The sequence below is a fragment of the Oncorhynchus clarkii genome, chromosome 25 (genome assembly GCF_045791955.1).
Source record: "Oncorhynchus clarkii lewisi isolate Uvic-CL-2024 chromosome 25, UVic_Ocla_1.0, whole genome shotgun sequence".
NCBI lineage: Eukaryota > Metazoa > Chordata > Actinopteri > Salmoniformes > Salmonidae > Oncorhynchus > Oncorhynchus clarkii.
The window spans coordinates 15,529,666-15,551,552 of record NC_092171.1 but is presented as its reverse complement, the minus strand read 5'-3'; the positions used below and the strand labels follow the sequence as shown (position 1 = coordinate 15,551,552).

The window sequence follows — 21,887 nt, the reverse complement described above, 5'->3', positions numbered from 1 at the left end:
GGATAGACATCTTAAACACTGACCATGTGTCACACATACACCGACACACAAACTCAAAAAAAAATAATCTCTCACACACGAACTACTCCAAGTACCATGGTGTAGAGCCAAAAATGAAACAGCGGATTGTAGAGGAAGGGAGGATTAGTGTGTGTGTGTGTGTGTGTGTCTCCAGCAATGTGGCTGGTGGTCATATTTCAATATCAAATCCAATTAGCCGGAGTGATGGCGCAGCAGAGCGCCAGGCTGCTGGAGACTCCAGTTCTGTGGCGGACGGAGCGGGAGAGAGGAAACCAGAGAGCACCACAGAGCCAGGCCTGCCTTTATGGGGACGCAGAGGTCATGTGGCTTTTCTTTGTAGAAACATCAAACAAATGACCTTGGAGAGCGGCCTGGCTACAGACAGCAGATTGGGGAGCGGCCTGGCTACAGACAGCAGATTGGGGAGCGGCCTGGCTACAGACAGCAGATTGGAGAGCGGCCTGGCTACAGACAGCAGATTGGGGAGCGGCCTGGCTACAGACAGCAGATTGGGGAGCGGCCTGGCTACAGACAGCAGATTGGGGAGCGGCCTGGCTACAGACAGCAGATTGGGGAGCGGCCTGGCTACAGACAGCAGATTGGGGAGCGGCCTGGCTACAGACAGCAGATTGGGGAGCGGCCAGGCTACAGACAGCAGATTGGGGAGCGGCCTGGCTACAGACAGCAGATTGGGGAGCGGCCTGGCTACAGACAGCAGATTTGGGAGCGGCCTGGCTACAGACAGCAGATTGGGGAGCGGCCTGGCTACAGACAGCAGATTGGGGAGCTGCCTGGCTACAGACAGCAGATTGGAGAGCGGCCTGGCTACAGACAGCAGATTGGAGAGCGGCCTGGCTACAGACAGCATATTGGGGAGCGGCCTGGCTACAGACAGCATATTGGGGAGCGGCCTGGCTACAGATAGCAGATTGGGGAGCGGCCTGGCTACAGACAGCAGATTGGGGAGCGGCCTGGCTACAGACAGCAGATTGGGGAGCGGCCTGGCTACAGACAGCAGATTGGGGAGCGGCCTGGCTACAGACAGCAGATTGGGGAGCGCCCCGGGCGGGGAAACGCTGGATAGGGATTTAATCTCGGCTACACAAACAGCCTGCTCTGAAACGAGCCAAGGTTATTGTTCCAACCCAAAATAAAACACCTACATTTTGCAGAAGACGAGAGGCAGATGAGATGAGGAAGAGAAGGGAGCATACATGGAGGAGTGGTACAATGCAGAAACCATTGGAGGAATGGGTCATGCCTTTGGGTCAAGTCTAGATACAGTACCAGTCAAAAGTGTGGACACCTACTCATTCAAGGGTTTTTCTTTATTTTTTTTACAATTTTCTACACTGTAGAATAATAGTGAAGACATCAAAACTATAAAATAACACATATGGAATCATGTAGTAACCAAAAAAGTGTTAAACAAATCAAAATATGTTGTATATATGATTCTTCAAAGTAGCCACCCTTTGCCTTGATGACAGCTTTGCACACTCTTGACAACCAGCTTCATGAGGAATGCTTTTCCAACAGTCTTGAAGGAGATCCCACATATGCTGAGCAATTGTTGGCTGCTTTTCCTTCACTCTGCGGCCCAACTCATCCCAAACCATCTCAATTGGGTTGAGGTCAGGTGATTGTGGAGTCCAGGTTATCTGATGCAGCACTCCTTCACTCTGCTTCTTGGTCAAATTGCCCTTACAGTCTGGAGGTGTGTTGGGTCATTGTCCTGTTGTAAAACAAATGACAGTCCCACTAAGTGCAAACCAGATGGGATGGCATATCGCTGCATAATGCTGTGGTAGCCATGCTGGTTAAGTGTGCCTTGAATTCTAAATAAATCACCAACACCGGTCCCAGCAAAGCACCCTCACACCACCTCCTCCATGCTTCATGGTGGGAATCATATATGCGGAAACCATCCATTCACCTATTCTGCGTCTCACAAAGACACGGCGGTTGGAACTGCATCATTCGTTTTGGTGTTCCTGCTCTTTTTTGAGTTATTAAACCTCAAATAGCATTCTAAATTATATCTTAAAACATTCTTCCAAAAATAGTCAGAACTTTATTTACTGGTAGGAGTCTTTTTTCTTTTAACAAATCCTGAGAAATCTTCTGAATTACAAAATAGTTTGTGTTTGTTTGTGTGTGCGCCCTATCTTGATAAAAAAAATAGGTCTCATCGCCTCGATGACTCATTACTATTTCTTTGTTTTAACGTAATCCTCCAGCCATCCAGAAAAATGTCCCACACACAGACACCAGTGCTGGCATTGACAGCATCCATTGGCTGGGAGCATCCATTTGTCAGCTCATCTTCCAGAGCTGCAGTATGTGGGGCCTCACCCTGGCTGGCTGCTTCACACTGCCAACGCTCCAGCCCAGCCAGCGATCATCTCATCTCGCAGATCAGGCCGTCATGCTGCTCTCTTCTTGCTAAGGAATGCCAGGTAGGCCTGGTCTGGCCCGGCCCGGCCCTGGCTCCCTTCCCCCTTGGCTCCCAGTGCAGACTGGACTATGGTAGCTAGGCAGCGCTGGCAGCTCAGCACATCTCACACTGGAGTAATTCACTTGGCTTTGGGTTACAGACATCTGCCTCTCTGCTGTCCCACTGATGCCCCCAGGGACCCTGAGAGGGGCTGATATGAGCCTCGCTGATGGGTGGGTGGGATGGGGGGGGGGTGACACCCGTGCATACAAATGCAAGCACATACACATCAAACACTCAGAATGTACAGCCACATACACCTGTAGCCAAAGTTTAGTGCACATTATTAGCTTAAAAACATACTATAGGCTACTGACATTATCGCGCACCCTTGCCCACTTTCCTTACAAACCATAAACCAATGACAAATTAAATACTTGAGAGCGGTGCACAACTTGGGTCCAATCTCAAAAACTGGAGATTGCTGGTCGCCATGGCAACACCCAGAGAGCTACTGTGGTCCCTGCGAGGCCACTCTGTACAGCCTGTCCCTGTCCGGGGAGAGGTGGAGCTGCAAGGCTTTGTGGGAGATCAGATTTCACCCACAGGGGCCCGCTCCAAAAAACCTTCCCTCCCCTCCTTCAGTCCTCAACTTATTCACATGCAAATTCATCTCCATCGCTGATTACGCTCGTCTTAAACCAACTGACATGTACAGCTGGAGATCAGGCCCTTAACGACAGGCAGGCTGTTACAGGGATGGAGGGGAGGACGGGTTAATGACAGTCATGTCTCTGCTGCTGTCGTCTAAACCCACTGCATCATACAAGACGACAGAGAGGTTCCACAAGATCCCCATTAGACCCAGATGGACACATGCGTCCTCACATGTCACTACGGGCTGCGCGACACACCGCAACACCTCATCCCGGTGCCCTGTTAATCGCTGTATGTAAATCAGCCAGCGCATCAAGATCAGTGTCAGTGTTCACCCATGCAGATCACCCAACACGCTACACACACCACATGGGAATCCACCCAGGCCAACCACTAGAAGGGCTAACGCCACAATCAACACGTTTAGAAATTCTATATTTTCACATATGAGAACAATCGGAGTGTGAGGAATAACATTCATTAATATAAAAAATAATACATATAAAAAGATAACCGTCCCTGGAAAAACTTGCACTGCCTAACTGCTGAGGCTCTGTGGTCAGTTGTTAACCTTGTGGAGGCAGACAGGGCTGTAAGGGTAGGGAGGACAGAGTAAAGAGTTCACACAAAGGATACAAGCTCTGGTAAAGCGTCAGGCGGGACTTGACAGCTCTGCTGGCGTTGATGCAGGTGGCACGCACAAGGCTGGGCAGCAGCGTTCCGGTGACGATGGCGCCGTTGAAAAGAGGCCCAAAGAAGGGGACCTACGAGGGGAAGGAGAGAGGGAGGGAGGGAGGGAGGGAGGGAGGGAGGGAGGGAGGGAGGGAGGGAGGGAGGGAGGGAGTTACCATCTTAAATAAACGTCATAACTGTTGAATTCTTCTTTTTGTCTGTGGAAGGAAAAGTGAAGACAGGACGGCCGGGCATTCGTGTGGTTGAGTCCGTTTCCGCGGTTACATGGACTCATTACAACATGATGAAACTTTGTTGCTCCGTGCTGAAACAAGCAAGGTGCTGTAGCAAACCAGTCTGGTTGCCTAGGCAACGCTCCCGCCCATGCAGCATGAGCACATGCAGTCAAGAGCGGAGGGAAGGAGAAAATGTGCGTCATAAAAATAAAAATGCTATTCAAACGCAGTACTAGTGAAAAGTTTGGACACACCTACTCATTCTAGGGATTTTTTTTATTTTTAACTATTTTCTACATTGTAGAATAATAATGAAGACATCAAAACTATGAAATAACACACCAAAAAAAGGTGTTAAACAAATCAAAATATATTTTCTATTTGAGATTCTCAACCAACTTCACCTGGAATGCATTTCAATTAACTCTGTCAGAGTGACCATTGGGTTCTTGGTCACCTCCCTGACCAAGGCCCTTCTCCCCCGATTGCTCAGTTTGGCCAGATCTAGGAAGAGTCTTCCATTTTAGAAAGATGGAGGCTATTGTGATCTTGGGGACCTTCAATGCTACAGAAATATTTTGGTACCCTTCCCAAGATCGGTACCTCGACACAATCCTGCCTCGGAGCTCTACGGACAATTCCTTCGACCTCATGACTTGGTTTTTGCTCTGACATGCACTGTAAACTGTGCCTTAAATTGACAGGTGTGTGCCTTTCCAAATCATGTCCAATCATTTAATTTACCACAGGTGGACTACAATCAAGTTGTAGAACCATCTCAAGGATGATTAATGGAAAAAGCACCCGAGTTCAATTTCGAGTCTTACAGCAAAGGGTCTGAATACTTATGCAAATAAGGTATTTCTGTTTATTTTTAATAAATGTACTTTTTCCACGGTGTGCTCAATTAAAGACATGAAAATGCATAATTGTTTGTGTGTTATTAGTTTAAGCAGACTGTGTTTGTCTGTTGTTGTGACCTAGATGAAGAAGAAATCTAATTTTATGAACAATTTATGCAGAAATCCAGCTATTTCCAAATGGTTCACATACTTTTTCTTGCCACTGTAGTGAGCAATATGTTTGGAACATCAAATCGCAATAAATTAGAAGTATTGAATCACATTACATATGCTATTGGCACCTAAGTATCATGATAACATTATCTTGTTGGGGTCCCTGGCAACTCCCAGCCCAATATCTAATATTGCTACAGGGTTAGATTCAAGTTTGAGTGACTTAGGACTAAGTGTTGAGCTTATTTAGCATAGAAAACACACACACACACACACACATCTAACGCAAATCAATACCGGAGAAAATACTTTGATTGAACTGTTGAACAAATACAGTGGGAGCTCTCTGTGTTTGAGAGCAGTGTGCATGTGTGTGTGTGAGTGACACATGCGTCTGTTCATGCTTTTTGTGGAGATCTTAAATCTGCTGAGTTTAATGATCATTGACCTGGAATGTGACGTGCGTGTCAGAGCCTCTCCATAAGTCCTGCTGTCTACTTGACATGGCATAGCTCATTATACAGACAGTCCCTCCACTTCAATAATTAGACTACACTTCAAACTGACAGCTAGCCCATTCAATCTCTACTGGTGTAAAAAAAAAGAAAAAAGCCAAACTTCTAGAGGTCAACTCAGGACAATGAAGCTCTAGAACAATAAAGGGTCTGTGTAATGGGGGACTGGGTGGTTGTTGGTGGTGTCTTTCTGTCTGTCTGTGTGGATATTGGGAGGAGGCCTAGGTGGATGGCCAGACAGAGGTCTATGGGCATCATCCCCAGGTTGGCAGAGTCCTGCTGGCAGGTCAGTGGAATGAGAAAGCTGCCATGCATTCTGGCCCCATCTTTTGCTCCAACACACCAAAGCCCCTCGTTTGGCCGACACAGTCTCTTTCGGCACTCTTTAGAAGAGACTGGAGATATTGTGTGAGGTTTTCTTATAGATCATCGATGTGGAAGTCCCAGTGACGGACTTCCAATTGTATTTTTTGGGTCACGTTTAGGATGAATATTAGAGTATACCAATCTAAGTATATAGTGCCATAAGAACATAATCACACGCGTTCATTTTTTCAAAATTTTGGTGTGTTCCAGCCTGAATGTAGTGCAATTGAGATGTTTTGTCACTGGCCACACACACACACACACACACACACACACACACACACACACACACACACACACACACACACACACACACACACACACACACACACACACACACACACACACACACACACACACACACACACACACACACACACACACACACACACACACACACACACACACCCACCCACCCACCCACCCACCCACCCACCCACCTTGTGGAATTATGCTTTTCGAAACTTTTACAAATGAATACAAAATTTAAAGCTGAAATGTCTTGAGTCAATAAGTACTCAACCCCTTTGTTATGACAAGCCTAAATAAGTTCAGAAGTAAAAATGTGCTTAACAAGTCACATGTTTTAAATTCATCTCATCTCTGTACCACACACATACAGATAATTGTAAGCTCCCTCAGTCGAGCAGTGGATTTCAAACACAAATTCAACCAAAGACCAATGCCTCGCAAAGAAGGGCACCTTTTGGTAGATGAAAAAATAATAAACTAGAAATAGCAGACACTGAATAAACCCATTTGAGCGTGTGGAATTTATAAATTACCCTTTGGATCGTGCATTAATACACCAAGTCAACACAAAGATAATGCCGTTCTTCCTAACTTAGTTGCCAGAGAGGAAGGAAACCGCTCAGGGATTTCACAGTGAGGCCAATGGTGACTTTAAAACAGTTACAGAGTTTAATGGCTGTGATAAGAGAAAGCGGAGGATGGATCAACAACATTGTAGTTACTCCACAATACTGACATAAATTACAGAGTGAAAAGGAAGCCTGTACATTATAAAAGTATTAAAAACATGCATCCTGTTTGCAACAAGGCACTAAAGTAATGCTGCAAAAAACATAGCAAAGTAACTCACTTTTTATCCTGAATACAAAGGGTTATATTTGGGGCAAATTTAATACAACACATTACTGAGTACCACTCTTCATATTTTCAAGTATAGTGGTGGCTGCATCATGGTATGGGTATGCTTGTAATTGTTAAGGATTGTGGAGTTTTTCAGAAAAAAAAGAAAAAAAAATTGAGCTAAGCACAGGCAAAATCCTTGTGGAAAACCTGGTTCAGTCTACCTTCCACCAGACACTGGGAGATTAACTCACCTTTCAGCAGGACAATAAAAAAGTCAAATCTATACTGGAGTTGCTACCAAGAAGACAGCGAATGTTCCGGAGTGGAACTTACAGTTTTGACTAAAATCTGCTTGAAAATCTATGGCAAGACCTGAAAATGGTTGTCTAGCAATGATCGACAACCAATTTAACATAGCTTGAAGAATTTTGAAAAGAATAATAGGCAAAAGTTGCACAATCCAGGTGTGGAAAGCTTAGAGACTTACCCAGAAAGACTCACATCTGTAATCGTCGCCAAATGTGATTCTACACCGAACCAAAATATAACATGTAAAGTGTTGGTCTCATGTTTCATGAGCTGAAATAAAAGCACAGACATTTTCCACACAAAAAAAAGCTTATTTCTCAAAAATGTTGTGCAAAAATGTGTTTACATCCCTGTGTTAGTGAGCATTTGTTCTTTGCCAAGAAAATCCATCCACCTGCCAGGTGTGTCATATCAAGAAGCTCAGGGATTGAATACTTATCCAATCAAGATATATTAGTGTTTGATTTTTCGTATTTTATATATATATATATATATATATATATATATATATATATATATATATATATATATATATATATATATATATATATTTTACTTTGGAAAAAAAAAGTATATGCGTGTATGTATATGTATGTATGCATGTATGTGTGTAATTAATATATATATATTTTACAAAAAAAATATATAAAATATATATATATAACACATACATGTATAAAAAAAAAAATATGCATGTATGTATATGTATGTATACATGTATGTGTTATTAATATATATATATTTTATATATTTTTTTCGTAAAATATATATATATTAATAACACATACATGTATACATACATATACATACATGCATATACTTTTTTTTTATACAACTGTTCACATTTTTCTTCCACTTAGAGTATTTTGTATAGATCGTTGACAAAATAAATGTTAATCCCACTTTGTAACACAAAAATGTTTGGAAAAAGTCAAGGGGTGTGAATACTTTCTGAAGGCACTGTATATAATAACCTAGCCTACCGTAGATGGTTACATTGTGACCTGTAGTCTTTGACCCAGCCAGTCAGTCTATCCAGAGCTGTGTGTGCAGCGGCTCAGAACCAAGATGAAAGCTAGCTGAGCGACACCGACTGCCTCAGAGCACATACCCACAGTGAGGGTAATGGACTGGAGTGAAAGAGGAGGGCATTAGAGCGTCCATCTCAGAGTCACACAGGCAGACCGACAGACAAACAGGTAACCCACTCAACCAACAAGGCAGTCTGGAGGGACATGAGTAAGGAGAGGGGTTCTCTAAGTGAAGATCAGACAGCTTTTTCCAAACAAAGAGTTGGATATGCTGAAGCAGTGAAATGTTGAAGGAGTCCCATAATATTTGTTTAGTGCTAAAAAGACAGTAAGTAAAATAGTGTCTCCATTACACAGGTAGATTGAGTGGAAAATAATCAAGCAAGTGCAGAAACAAGCCTGCCAGCTGATCTCTAGTACCAGTACCTGTGGTTTCTTCATGATCTGGATGAAGAATGTGTGGTTCTTCATGGGGTACACGATGATCAGCACATCTCCAAAGTCAGTGGGGATGATGCCGCGTCGGTAGTCCCTGCTGTGCTCCGACCACACTATGTGAACCTCGTCGTTGCCCAGGTGACGCAGCTGCACCAGAACAAACCACAGGGTTTAGACACGGCTACGGCGATCACAACGGTCAGAAAGAACATCTTGTTATTCCTATAGAAAGGTTTTTAATATTAGGTTAGAGATTACCACAGCTCTGGATGTTGTGACAAAGCTTCTTATCATTTGAATTTCCACTGGAAATTCAAACCACAAAAAAACATTAAATTGAGCATTTTAAAACCAATCATTGAAATTAACTTTACTCCAAAGACATAAAATTGCATCCAATTTCCATGTTCTATTCATAAATACAAATAAAGTTAGGACAGAAATTACACAAATGACAGGAAATTGGCAGATAGTTAATGTACTGTAGAACTCTTTTTCAACCAAGGCAGAGGGGAAGTGAGAGAACAGTCTTCCCTCGGTATTGTGGCTGACATGGACATTGAGTGATGGGTTTAAGGGCGGCTATTCCAACCTCACTGGCCTTTACCCATCACTCGTGGGGAAACCTGTTTTTTTGTTTGTGACCTGGATAAGGATAAACTGGGCCTTGTAAGGGTTAGACAAAAAAAAACTCCTGGCCCTGATTATGTGGCAACATCAAGGCCTTGCCTCCTCACCGACTGACTCACTTAGAGGAGGAAAACATCTGCCAATGTACTTGGGTCTAATGAGCCATTAAGAAAACATGGCCTCGCCACCCAAAAAATTGCAATTAGTACATTCTTATTATAAGCCCTTAATTATGGTAATGGGATAATGTTCAACAAATCCACAACACAGTGATTGAACACCATGCTCCCTGGTTCATCTCATCTGTACAAGGATCAATGGCTCCAGTGCAGGTCAGGTCAGACAGGCACAAATTAACCAAGAATGTTGAATATGCATGTCGAGGTTACCGACAAAAATCCTAAGGATTTTAATTAACATTTGAATATTACACTGAACCAAAATATAAAACGCAACATGTAAAGTGTTGGTCCCATGTTTCATGAACTGAAATAAAAGATCACATACATTTTCCATACACACAAAAACATTATTTCTCTCAAATTATGTGCACAAATTCATTTACATCCCTGTTAGTGAGCAATTGTCCTTTGCCAAGATAATCCATCCACCTGTCAGGCGTGGCATTTTAAGAAGCTGATTAAACATCCATAAGTACACAGGTGCACCTTGTGAGGGGGACAATAAAAGGCCACTAAAATATGCAGTTTTATTACACAACACAATGCCACAGATGTCTCAAGTTTTGAGGGAGTGTGCAATTGTCATGCTGACTGCCGGAATGTCCACCAGAACTGTTGGCAGAGATTTTAATGTTCTAATTTCTCTCCGGTGGGTGAGTGGTTTGCTGATGTCACCATTGTGAACAGAGTGCCCCGTGGTGATGGTGGGGTGATTGTATGGGCAGGAATAAGATATGGACAACAAACACAATTGCATTTTATCCATGGCAAGTTGAATGCACAGAGATACCATGACGAGATCCTGAGGCCCATTGTGAGGCCCATTTCCTTTAAGGTATCTGTGACCAACTGATGCATATCTATATTCCCAGTCATGTGAAATCCATAGATTAGGGCCTAATGAATTTATTTCAATTGACTGATTTCCTCATCTAAACTGTAACTCAGTAAAAGACCAGGGGATGTGATTAGGAGTCAGGAGAACATGGAAAGTCAGGAAAGAGAGGATATTGGTTTGTGGGTAGGTAGATTTCAATGATAGAGGGGGATGTGAGAAAGGCAGGAAATTCTGATTAAATCAGGTGAAGAATCACATCCCTGAAGTTATGTGTGCCAATAGAATCACACCTGTGTGTGGCCTAAGTCAAAGGCCCTTGTCCAATTAACCCTCAATGACCTCCCATCCACACAGCACAGCAGGCCTCTCAGCAGCGCAAGTGCTCCATTCTAAAAACACAGAGCTCAGTTAAGCCCTGGTGCTGGTTATGAGTGTGGGGCCGGCTGAGCGCCCCCTGCTCTGACATTAGGACCCTACGTGGCCTGACCCCCACCTCCCAGGTCGCCCCAACAACCGCATTACTACAGCCAGCTGCTGCACCACTCTGCCCTAAAGCCCACAATTGGATTGGAGGAATTTATGTTTTTTTTTCAATTTTCCTTCTTGGTGTAGCTTGGGGCCCATTGATTCTTTCCCTCAGACACTCTGGCCAGCGAAAGCGTCGCCCTACCCCACCCGACACAGTATGCAGTTAAGAGCAGGCGGTCGGGCGAGGCTGAAAGTTTTATTTGTAAATTGACTGAGAAACTTCCTGCCCGATAAAGCCTCTTTTTCATCCCAATTTTTTATCCCCCTCCCTCCCGTCCCTGTTAGCCTACACACGCGCCGCCGAGCTGCCAATATCTGTCTCGCCTTGGCTAGCGCGGGGTTCTGGAAAGAGTGGGGTGCAATTACAGGGGCTCCCAATCAAATGAATCGAAGCGGGCCGAAGGCATGCACCGACCCCTCCAGCGCCTCACACCAGCTAGCCAAAATCAAACTAATTTCCGCAGCCGCTGAGCACAGGTTCAGTATGGGGTCGGTGTAGGGCTGCTTTTTTTAGGGGGAGAAGGGCATATGTGTCGATGGAGGTTGGGGGTATATATGAGGATGGCCTGATGAATTTCCTCTCTCCGTGGGACAGCATATGAGAAGACTGGTGGCTCGGGCAGGGGCCTCGCGGCTCATTTCTCCATGCTAACTGCTGCTGGTGTGCTATAGCTAGGGAAACCGCTGAAGCACCATCGATCGCTCCCGCAGTCACAGCCGGAATGGGATAAAAACGTCCTGCAGGCATCGGCCCGGCGCCTGCACTGACAGGGACAGCTAATGGCTGAATCTGGGCCCCGGTCACAGCACCCAGGGAGGGGGGAACAGGTCTGGGAATCACGGTCATTACCATAGCCACACATGCCCCTTCTTACACGCCTGCTTCTCTCTCTCTACTCCTCATCCCGCCCAGAGATTACTAATCAGTGCCAGAACCCAGGAGTTACACCACCTGACCTCAGTTTAGCACAGATTGAAGACCCAAGACGGCACACAGACAGACAGGGCACGGCTCGGAGGCCATTTCACTCTGTATACACTGTGTTTGGAGCCTAGTTTTGTACGCAGACATTACATTGTTTGAAGGACTGTGGACCGTGCTACATTATTAGTGTAGTGATAGGTATTTAAAACAGTTTAGGTTAAGGAGCTTTTTCAGTCAATGGCAAACCAACAAACACGTTTTTATTGTTGATTGTCTTCCCTTTTGCAGGCTTTTCTGACGTTAACTTCTTGGATCTAGAGGGAGTAATAGTACCTTTTTGGTGAGGCAGTCGTCCGAGTTGGACGGCATGCGTGTGGACACATGCAAGATGACTTCCACCGTGGAGGTAGCGTAGTATGGAGCAGTGTGTCCTGTGCTGCCGTTCCTCTGAAGCCCTCCCATGAAGCCACAGTGGGTGGCTAGATCAACCTGAAGGCACACAACACGGTTAGGAGAGTGATGTCAGTGTGTGAGAGCGAGACGAGAGATACGGCAGGGGTGTGTGTACCTCCCATCCCAGGCCAGACACAAAGTCTTCGTAGGCCTGGCTGCCTGCGCTGTTGGACAGGATGGAGCACTTATCTTCCTGACCCTCTCCGATGTAGAACACAGCGATCTTGTGCGTCTCTCTGCTGTAAGACGAAACACACAAGACTTGTTGTTAGAACAATGGCCCTGATGATGTTACACTGTTCTACCTCGGTTTGAAATGATTTCGAATGGTATGATGAATTGTGGTTGGATATCTGGATATTCTAAATGTGTGTGGTTTTGGTAGCATACGTTTTTAACCTGAGCACGGCTGCGAGATGGTGAGGCGCTCTATTGCTGCAGCTGTTGAGCGGCTGGTGATTTGGGAGTGAGCAGATGGAGGCAGAGAGAGAGACGCAACTTGGCTACAAATCAAGACTAGCTAACGTATAGCAGGCGTAATGTTATTTATCATTCCATATAACAGTGCTTGTCTGTCTTGACTGGAGTAGCCTAGAGAATCTAGAATCTATCGCCTACCTGTTTGGTTGCTCGTTGTAGCCTACTCCTTCTCATTTCGCTAACTTTTAATTCCGTAATTGTAGTCCATATCGCATTGCATTCGTGAACTCTCACTACACATGTTGCCTCTGTGGCATTGATTGGCAAACATTCACAAACTCCCCCCGAAGGCAACCAGTCATTTTCATGGGGCGCATATCATACAATCTACGTTTTTTTGTTATTGCTTTTATTACCTTAATAATTTGAATATATCCTTGTATGTAACAATGCCACATTAATATTGTAATTTAATTTAGAAAAATCCTTTGTGTTACAATAGGCCTATAATTTTTTTCTCTCAGTATTTTAATATCCGTGTTAAGATCAGCGTGCTCTGAAATGTGAACCACACACCTCCAAACGTACACCTCCACACAATACTGCAAATATGGTCTAATATTAGAGCAGTGTGTGTGTGTTAGAGTGAGTGCACAATAGTACGTGTGTTTACTTTCCCCATACCCCCCAGCCTCATGTGACAAACAAAACAAGTGCAGAGTTCCACCCATGTGCTTCAGTGTTGCCATGGTGGTGCATGGCTCTGTGTTAAATCGGGGGAATTTTGCATGTTTCGACACAGGTTGCCATGAGCGGCCCAGGTATGCTCGCTGGTCTGGCAGAATGAGGCCCGATCCTGGGGGCATTCTTTAATAAGCCCCGGTCATTAACAGTGTGGAGTGCCTATTGATCGCTGTGCGTGTGTGTGCTGCCGAGCTGTGATCAGCCTGAGACGGTGTGGATTAGGAGGAGAGGAGGAGGGAAGTGTGGAGCTGTTTTAATACGTGTCGCCTTGAGAGTGTGATCTTTACTGATTTTGAGGAAAGGATGCTTCATTAGTGGGCTTAGGTTCAGAGAAATGGCGGATATGGAATGCAGGCTTAACTAAAATATAGCCAGCTGAAATCTAGGTTGGTTTATAAAAAAATAAAAAAAGGTTTTCATTGGAAATTAAACACTATGATACATCATTCAGTAAAAATTATTATTATTATTATTTTTAATACCTAACAAGAAGCACATCATGTGTACCAATGTTATCTAGGGATACAGTGTGTGCTAAAGAGGCCCTAAATAATTAGCGGGTAGGAACATACCACTGCCTGGAATCCAAATTCTTCAATTCTCTCAAGAGTTTAGAGTTCTTCTTCAGGAGATGAAAACTTTTCCTGAAAAGGAACAAACAAAACTGAACTTGAATGCACCCATTGACAATTAGAATTTTCAAAAGTATCAACCAGATGGTACTTTACAGTGTACCAATGCAAAGCTTGTGCCTGTTAATTATTATTTGAATGGTAAAAGACAGACTGAAAGTAGGATAGGAAAGTTTCATGTTTTCAGTTGGGTTTTTGGTCTGAGGAATAACAGGTGTAGAGGTTTAAATTGGGCTCGGAGACATTACTAATCTACTGGAGGGGGTCTCTGCTTCCTTCCCCAGAGGTGCGAGCCTCTCATTACAAGGATGCCACCTGTCGAGGTGGACCTGAGTGAAAACAGTTGGGCACAGTTGCCCTGTGGAGAGAAGATTAACAGGCTACACACCCTGCCATGCCTTTCCGGCCTTTCTTTTTCCTCTCTCTCTGCGAGGTATTCTCCTAACTAGTCTACAGCTGTGTTCGTGGTGGTGTTGTGCTCGGCTCTGTACCTGTGGTCCCATGAGTTCATGCCCAGGTCGTTGAGTAGCAGTCTGCAGAAGTAGAAAGGGGCTTTGGGCTCCTGTGGAGTGGGTTCTCTCTGGCTGGCGGCCTTGACGCTCACGTCTGCATTCCACCTCTTCACCTGCTCTTCTTCCTGCTGTGTCTGCCTGAGGATGGCCTCCACGATGGCCCCCTCCAGCTCCAGGTTCATCCCACAGGGAGAGGGGGCTGGCTGGTTGAGCCTCAGCCGGGGCTGGGGCAGGCACTCCGGGCTGCTGTTGCCAAGGTTCTCCAGGAGTTTGTCCAGGACATCCACCTCCTCACAGCCTGACTGGGAGTCCCAGCCTGGGGGGTAGGAGAGCTCAGAGGTCCCCAGCGAGGTGGGCTTGGTGGTGGAGTGGTTGGAGGAGTTTTCACTCGCCTGATGCATCCCATTGACTCCCTCCTGGGTGCGGTAGAGAACCCCTCCGTCCCAGGAGTACTTTCCAGAGATGTCCCTGACGATGACGCGTACCTGGGAGGAGTTGTCGTGGGGTTCCCCTGGACCAGAGGGCTCCGAGGGCACCTGGAGGTAGGACACCAGGGTGCTGTCGTTGAACACAAACAGCTGCAGGTTGGGGCTCTTGAACACCTCAGAGGAGAGCTCTGATGACTCCACAAAGGGGTTGTCGTGGTTCTCACTGACCAGGCTGTGTAGGAGGGCGGGACCACCGCTGAGGGGATGGTGGCCCAGGTGGTTCACAAGGTGGGTCATGATCATCCGTGCTGTCAGAGGAATCAGCTCCACGTTCCGCCTTTTCTTCTCTGTAGGGCAGAGACAAACCATTTCAAAGTCCGCGTGCAGTCGCCAGATGTGATCAGTGTATTTCATACAGTGGAGTCAGGATACAGAATTGAACACCTTGAACTTGGGCCGCCGTCTTTCTGAACCACATTACCACGGGCAGACGTGCTCTCAATCCGCTCACCTTTTCAACACAAAGCTAGCTTACCCATTATAAATCACTAATGGGGTCGTTTTTCATTTCTCACAATGGCACACCTCTGCCGCAAGTAGGTAGCATCTAATCATAGGAGACGACTTTGAAAAGGCTATTGAGTCTGTTACAACGGCAGGAGAGAAAAGACCAGCAGGGTGCTAATGAGACGGACAAGTTTAAAGCAACAGTGAACAGAGCACTACTCCCCCGAATCAGATCTATGTAAATGATCCACATGCTCAGGACGACGCCAAAATGAAAAAGGGATGCCATGTTACGACGTGGGGAAAACAAGACAAGCTCTGCATAGTGACAGTGCTATCAATACCATCATGGCTCATCAAAGTGGAGAAAGCTCTTTAGAGAGCGGGCGGTGCGCCGCATTGTAGATGCACAGGGCCTTTGATGAGACTTAATCAATGTGAGCTGAAAGGGAAATGCATAGTGCTCTTTGGCTGGTCTTCTGAGGCCGTTTGTTATTTCTATCTGGACTTTGTAGCGCTGTATGAAAAGTAATGACATAAGCTAGATATTTCAGCTAGGCTTCGCCAACATTGCATCAACGGTTAGGTTCTTGTTGTCGAAACAACGGACTTCTGGATGAGCAGAGGAATACTCTAATACATAACCTAATGACACTACAAGGTCACTAATAAAAATCATTTTTAGATGTCTCTTTTATATAAATGGGCCCTCTCTCTGGGGCAGAGCGCTAATGCCTACCTCTTAAAACATTCCATTCCATGAGTTAGTCTCGTCAATGTTAGTTAAAAACATTTACATTTAATGGAGTAGCAAGCTCCAAATGGAAGGGAACATATTAAAGGTTACATCGCCATGTAGTTCACCCACTGCTCATTTCCCAGGTGGTTTGGAAGAGGAAGAGTAATGTAGAAAACCAACAGCAGCAGCTAGGCACACACACCTTAGATGACAGGGCACTCACAAGCATTCTCGCTCTCTGTCACACACACAGTCACACAAACGCACACTCTCTGTCACAAACGCACACTCTGTCACAAACGCACACTCTCTGTCACAAACGCACACTCTCTGTCACAAACGCACACTCTCTGTCACACAAACGCACACAGCCCTCCTTTCATTTCGCCGTCAGCCCAGCGCAATCTCCCACACAGCAGGTATTAAACGGGTGGCACCTCGTCTCCCCATTCTGCCCCACGCTGTGCTGGAGACAGTAGTGAGGCCGGTGACGGCGGCGATGTCTCTGGTCTCCTTACCCTCGGCCACGGTGAGCAGGCTGCCCAAGTCTGCAGCGGTGTGCGAGAGAAGGGGCTCTGAGCTCTGGACCTGGCCCAGCATGAGGAAGGGGTCGTAGTCAGTGGAGAGGTCAGACAGACTCAGGAGGTAGTGGCTCTGCTGGGTGTGCAGGTTGGAGCCAGAGACACAGCAGTGTAGCACCTACGGGACAGAGGGTAGGAGTTAAAAACACCACAGGAGAAAGACAGTGGGAGCCTTGCATGCAGTCACTGCTGTGGTTTCTTTGTGTGGCTTGCTGCACAGCATCAACAAATACATGGTACTCAGAAATTAGACACATTGCACACTCATACAAACAGTACTCAGTCTGCCTGAGAGTTACAGAATATCAGTTGGGACTGGCCGGCAGCGGGAGACAGTGAACACCTGAACAACATTGACCTTCCAGTAACTGAAACAGAGTAAGGAAGTAACTAGGCAAGTCAATGTAAAAGGATACAGTAATCTCAAACGCAGACGTTCCGGGTAGGGACGCGAGCATTGAATGGTTCAGGCACATACGTAGGGGTACTATATGGTCTGTTGCCATGGTGAGCCTCCACCTGAGGGAGAAGAGGTGCTTCACTGCCATATCTCTCCTGTGATGAGTGAGTATCGATCTGCATAACAGATGGTGCGGCATCTGTCCGTTGGTTTGGCAGGGCTAGATAAGACGTGGTAGTCCAGTTGATTACACTGATTGGACAGGTTACCTCTGTTTGATTTAATTAAGACTTTATCCCTCTGCTCATGTTGCCACAAACAAGCACCCGCACCCGCATGCACACACAAACACACGCACTCAGACACTCACACAAACACCTATGTTTGGAAGTAGGTGGAAGTATGTAAATGATAAGTTGTCTACTGGTTTTTGTCAAAGTAGGTTTTTGTTTATTGTAAAAAAAAAAAAAATGTAAAAAGGAAAATAACATTTGGAAGCTACGCCTGACATACCAGACAATAGCAACTGTGGGGCCTCTCACACTGAGAGGGTGGACTTGGTAAACCCATTGTGGAGGCTGGTCTATGTAAATGAATGGCTAATCCCATTCAAAACACACACACACACTTGGCTGAGCCTCAGAGGAGAGGTGCAGGTCCTGTCATCTGAAACAGTATTGTGTGGGGAAATGCAGACAGTATGTGGATTATAATGCCTTACAGTCCTCTGGGCATGGGGGGGGGGGGGGGGGGGGGGGGGGGGTTTATGGTGAAAAGACCAGAACCAAACAGCTGCCACACCAAAGCCCCAAAGTGGTTCCTCTGTGGACGGGGGAAAAAAAGCTTCTGCTTGCTTGACGACTAAGTGGCTGCACCTCGCATAGCAACAGTTCCAGGAAGGTAACACATACCCGAACAAACATGGATACGTGTAGACACATATGCACACACACTTATGGATGCACAAAAACATGTACACAAGCAAACACACAACAACAGAGTGAGGGTGCAGCTGCTGAGGCAGGCAGAGAGCAGATGGAGTACACGGCATGGAGGTCCAGTGAACCAATAAGGTCCAGAGCAATCATGCCTTTTGCACAGACCAGCCTCATGCTGTTAAGACACAAATACACCAACTACCAAGCTCAAATCCTCAGCAGAGGTGCAGAAATGTTCCATTGTTATTCATCAGCGTATGAATGGGTCACTTTTAAGTTGAATCTGTTCATTGACGATTTGGTATGAGAAACAACTAAATAGTTACTATAACAAATCCAAAAGAGATGCACAAACTAGACAAAACGCTCTACTCATTTTGTGAGGTTTACTGGTATGTAAATGAGTGCCTAGCTGAAAAGACAGAGAATCAAATATTTTAAAAAAGGAGGGGGGGGGTATAGTTTAAAGTCCATTTGGTATGGGAGACCAGTAGAGACGTGTATTTTGTGTGATTGCGATATTTTTCTGGTTTTATTACATTAAATGTTGTCCAAATATAAAACAAGAGGACCAGCATTTCAGTAAGGTCAGGGTAACGCTGATTTACCAATGATGATACTAAAAGGGACACTTTACTTGTATGTGCACAATAGAACCACCAATGAAATGCATTTATTTCCTACATAGCAGCTGCAGTCTCTCCCATATTAAGAGATATTCAACTCAAAAAGTAGACAGGCTTTTAAATCCAGGCTTATCAAGAGGACAAAGGCATATTTAAATAATTTGACCATTTCTTATCAGGGTTGACATCCAAATAAAGGTGTCTTTGACCGCATCTGTCAAACCTCCACTGAATAATACCTCATTTCTCAGCCTCTTCCTCTGCGTTTAATCACAAAATCATTTTTAAAAAAACAACATTTATTTTACCTTTATTTAACTATGCAGGTCAGTAAAGGAACAAATTCTTATTTTCAATGACGGCCTAGGAACAGTGTTTATCTTGTCAGCTCGGGGATTCGATCTTGCAACCTTTCGGTTACTAGTCCAATGCTCTAACCACTAGGCTACCTGCCGCCACAAATAAGGATTCAAACACCCAATCGGGGAAAAAGTCAGATAAAATACTTCCCTTTTATAAATTTATGTTTTTGAGTATCACATGTGCATTACCAAACAGGTGAGGTAGTTTGGTGGACATTCTCACAAATTGGATACTTAATTTCCAAGGCGGCATAGAACACATTTTAAATGTCAAATAGGGCTTCTGAAGAGGGCTGTGTTGGGGGTTAGACAAATTCCTATGACACTATTCTTTTCTTTTACCCACCCTGTAGATGTAGTCGAGCAGAGGGGCCTTGTGGGATGTGGGGTCCTCCAGCACGGGCATGGTGATGGGCTCCAGCAGCATACTCAGGGGCATGGCCATGCACCAGTCCAGCAGGCACAGCAGCAAAGACACGATTAGCTGAGTCACACAAAGAGAGGAGAGGCTTTTCCATTAGCCCAGTGCCCTCCACACACACAATGAAGCCTCATGCAGGCTAATATAATTAGTAAAGCAGCTAGGGAGGAGATGAGCAATGCTGAGAGGTAAGGAGGGACTGAAAGTGAGAGAGTCAGGGCTGGAGAGAGAGAAAGAGACAGAAAGCAGGATGGGGGAGACCGAACAAGATTCCTGAGCAAATGCACTTGCTACATCTAGAAAGAAAGGGTCCTTCAGACTTCAGCCATTTTATGCTCGTTCAATTTCCTGTACCTTTTTGTCAGCCTCCACTGTCGAGTGCTCTGCGCTCGGCAACAGAAATGCTATAGTGGCCACAAAGATCTGCATGGGACGAAAAAAAACAAGATATGGATACTTCGACGACATGTTTTTCGCGAGTGATAGTGAATATGAATGTCTCATATCAGGAAGGTGAAGAGGAGCTGTGTTAACCTGCCTCAATGATTTTCTTTGGGAGAGAGCGCTCTAGCCTCTGGAGGTGTTCCCAGTGAGAGATGAGGAGCTGGAACAGGTCACAGGCTACCTGAGCCACAGCTTTGTTCCCAAACTGACCAGAGAAGGGACAGGAGAACAAGATTAAGGTTAAACAACTCTGGGAAGTTGTAGGATGAGTAGTTGTACAAAACTAGGATGGGAATCATCTGGCACAACAGAAAAACTTATGAAAATGTCTTGGTTCTGCAATGACCTTTCTTTCAAATTACAGTTCATTAATGGACTGACTGGCAGACAGCTGAACATAGTGATTTGGAATTCAGGGCACAGAAATGGAACTTCCTGTTTTCTGGCTGAGTGCCTCTTGACATATAACAAGGGTAGACAATGCAGAAATGGCCCAACACAAAAAGAGACCGTGAGAGTTTAGCACCTGCTTTTAGAAAAGCAGCCCTCCCTCGCCTCCACCCCCCCCCCCCCCCCAACATCTCCTTTATTTTGGGCCAGCTGAGTGTGTGTCAAGTTGGGTTGGGAAGTGATTACTGCGCCATTAGAGAGAAGGACTGCAATAGTAGTAAACTAGAGGGGAGAGATGTGGTTTCTTAAATTGGCCTGCATCCACTGAGCGAGTGGCCTGGAAATTACGCCACAGCCCTCGAGCTCTTTCCCCTCCCCCAAAAAACAGAAAGCACTAGTTCCCTCTGCATCTAACCACCGATAGACGGGGGAGCAGAGGTCTTCAAAAATAATATGTTTCAGTCACACCACAGAGCATGTTGTCACTCACAGGCGCTGACGCATAAAACACACTGACCTTTAGTGTTACGCCCAGAACATTGATGGCATCCTCGACCTGGTGGTGAATATTCTGCTGCATCAGCTCCTCACATACCCACAGGCCCAGACTACATACAGCTATACACCTAGAACACACAGCAGACCAGTGAGAATACTGATATACGCTATGGGACCATTTACTCACTTTCTGGTGTTGTATCTCTGTTCAATTTCACTACCACAATTCATCAAATATTTTATTTCAATACACTACTTATTTGAAATATGAACCATAATCCACTCGATACAAAATCAGTCCCATTGCTTCCAAACCACCTTTATTCTGCACCCCTAACCCTCCATACCTGGCCGCTTCATAGGGTTCATTCCGTGCCGTTTTCAGTAAGATGTTGACCAGATAGTCCTGAAGGGAGAGGGCAGAGAGAAAAAATGATAATGATCAATCCACTTCACATACCATCCAAACATTCCATCTTATCCATCAAAGTACACATTTTGTAACTACAGGGAACTGCTACACATTTTTTTTTAAATGGGTTTGCTGTCTGAGTATTTACTAAAAGGTCAAAAGGACATGGAAGAACTCTGAATACCTTGATGTCCTCGTTCCCGACGACGATGTCATCAGTTCCGGGAACGGTCTGCAGTAGTGGAATCTGCAGGTAAAGGTTGGGAAAACAGACCAGCGACCCAAGGACGGTCTGTGCTTCTATCCTCGGAGCCTTTCAGAGGAAAATAAAAGACTTCCATCATCACGGCTACAGAACATGAAACATTATGCTTCCTGGAAATTCATCCAAGAGCGGCTGCCTTATGGCCTTGTGTTGAATTCAACACACTCCAATCTGAACTTCAGAATGATGTTCAGTACAATATGTTTAATGACCTTAAAT

At 45.3% G+C, this 21,887-nt stretch overlaps 1 protein-coding gene across 3 annotated transcripts in view; it reads right to left on the bottom strand.

The window, feature by feature from the left end:
* LOC139384186 (ral GTPase-activating protein subunit alpha-2-like) overlaps window positions 1-21,887 on the bottom strand; it is a 138,026-nt gene that overhangs the window by 41,279 nt on the left and 74,860 nt on the right. For all 3 annotated transcript variants that reach the window (XM_071128905.1, XM_071128904.1, XM_071128906.1), the window contains 13 exons: window positions 21,588-21,716; window positions 21,339-21,397; window positions 21,011-21,119; window positions 20,198-20,308; window positions 20,014-20,082; window positions 19,585-19,722; window positions 16,850-17,030; window positions 14,637-15,432; window positions 14,086-14,157; window positions 12,465-12,588; window positions 12,230-12,385; window positions 8,782-8,940; window positions 3,752-3,879 (listed from right to left, as the gene is read on the bottom strand). In XM_071128905.1, the coding sequence (XP_070985006.1) occupies window positions 3,752-3,879; window positions 8,782-8,940; window positions 12,230-12,385; window positions 12,465-12,588; window positions 14,086-14,157; window positions 14,637-15,432; window positions 16,850-17,030; window positions 19,585-19,722; window positions 20,014-20,082; window positions 20,198-20,308; window positions 21,011-21,119; window positions 21,339-21,397; window positions 21,588-21,716 (2,231 nt within the window). The remainder of the gene's footprint in view (window positions 1-3,751; window positions 3,880-8,781; window positions 8,941-12,229; window positions 12,386-12,464; window positions 12,589-14,085; window positions 14,158-14,636; window positions 15,433-16,849; window positions 17,031-19,584; window positions 19,723-20,013; window positions 20,083-20,197; window positions 20,309-21,010; window positions 21,120-21,338; window positions 21,398-21,587; window positions 21,717-21,887) is intronic.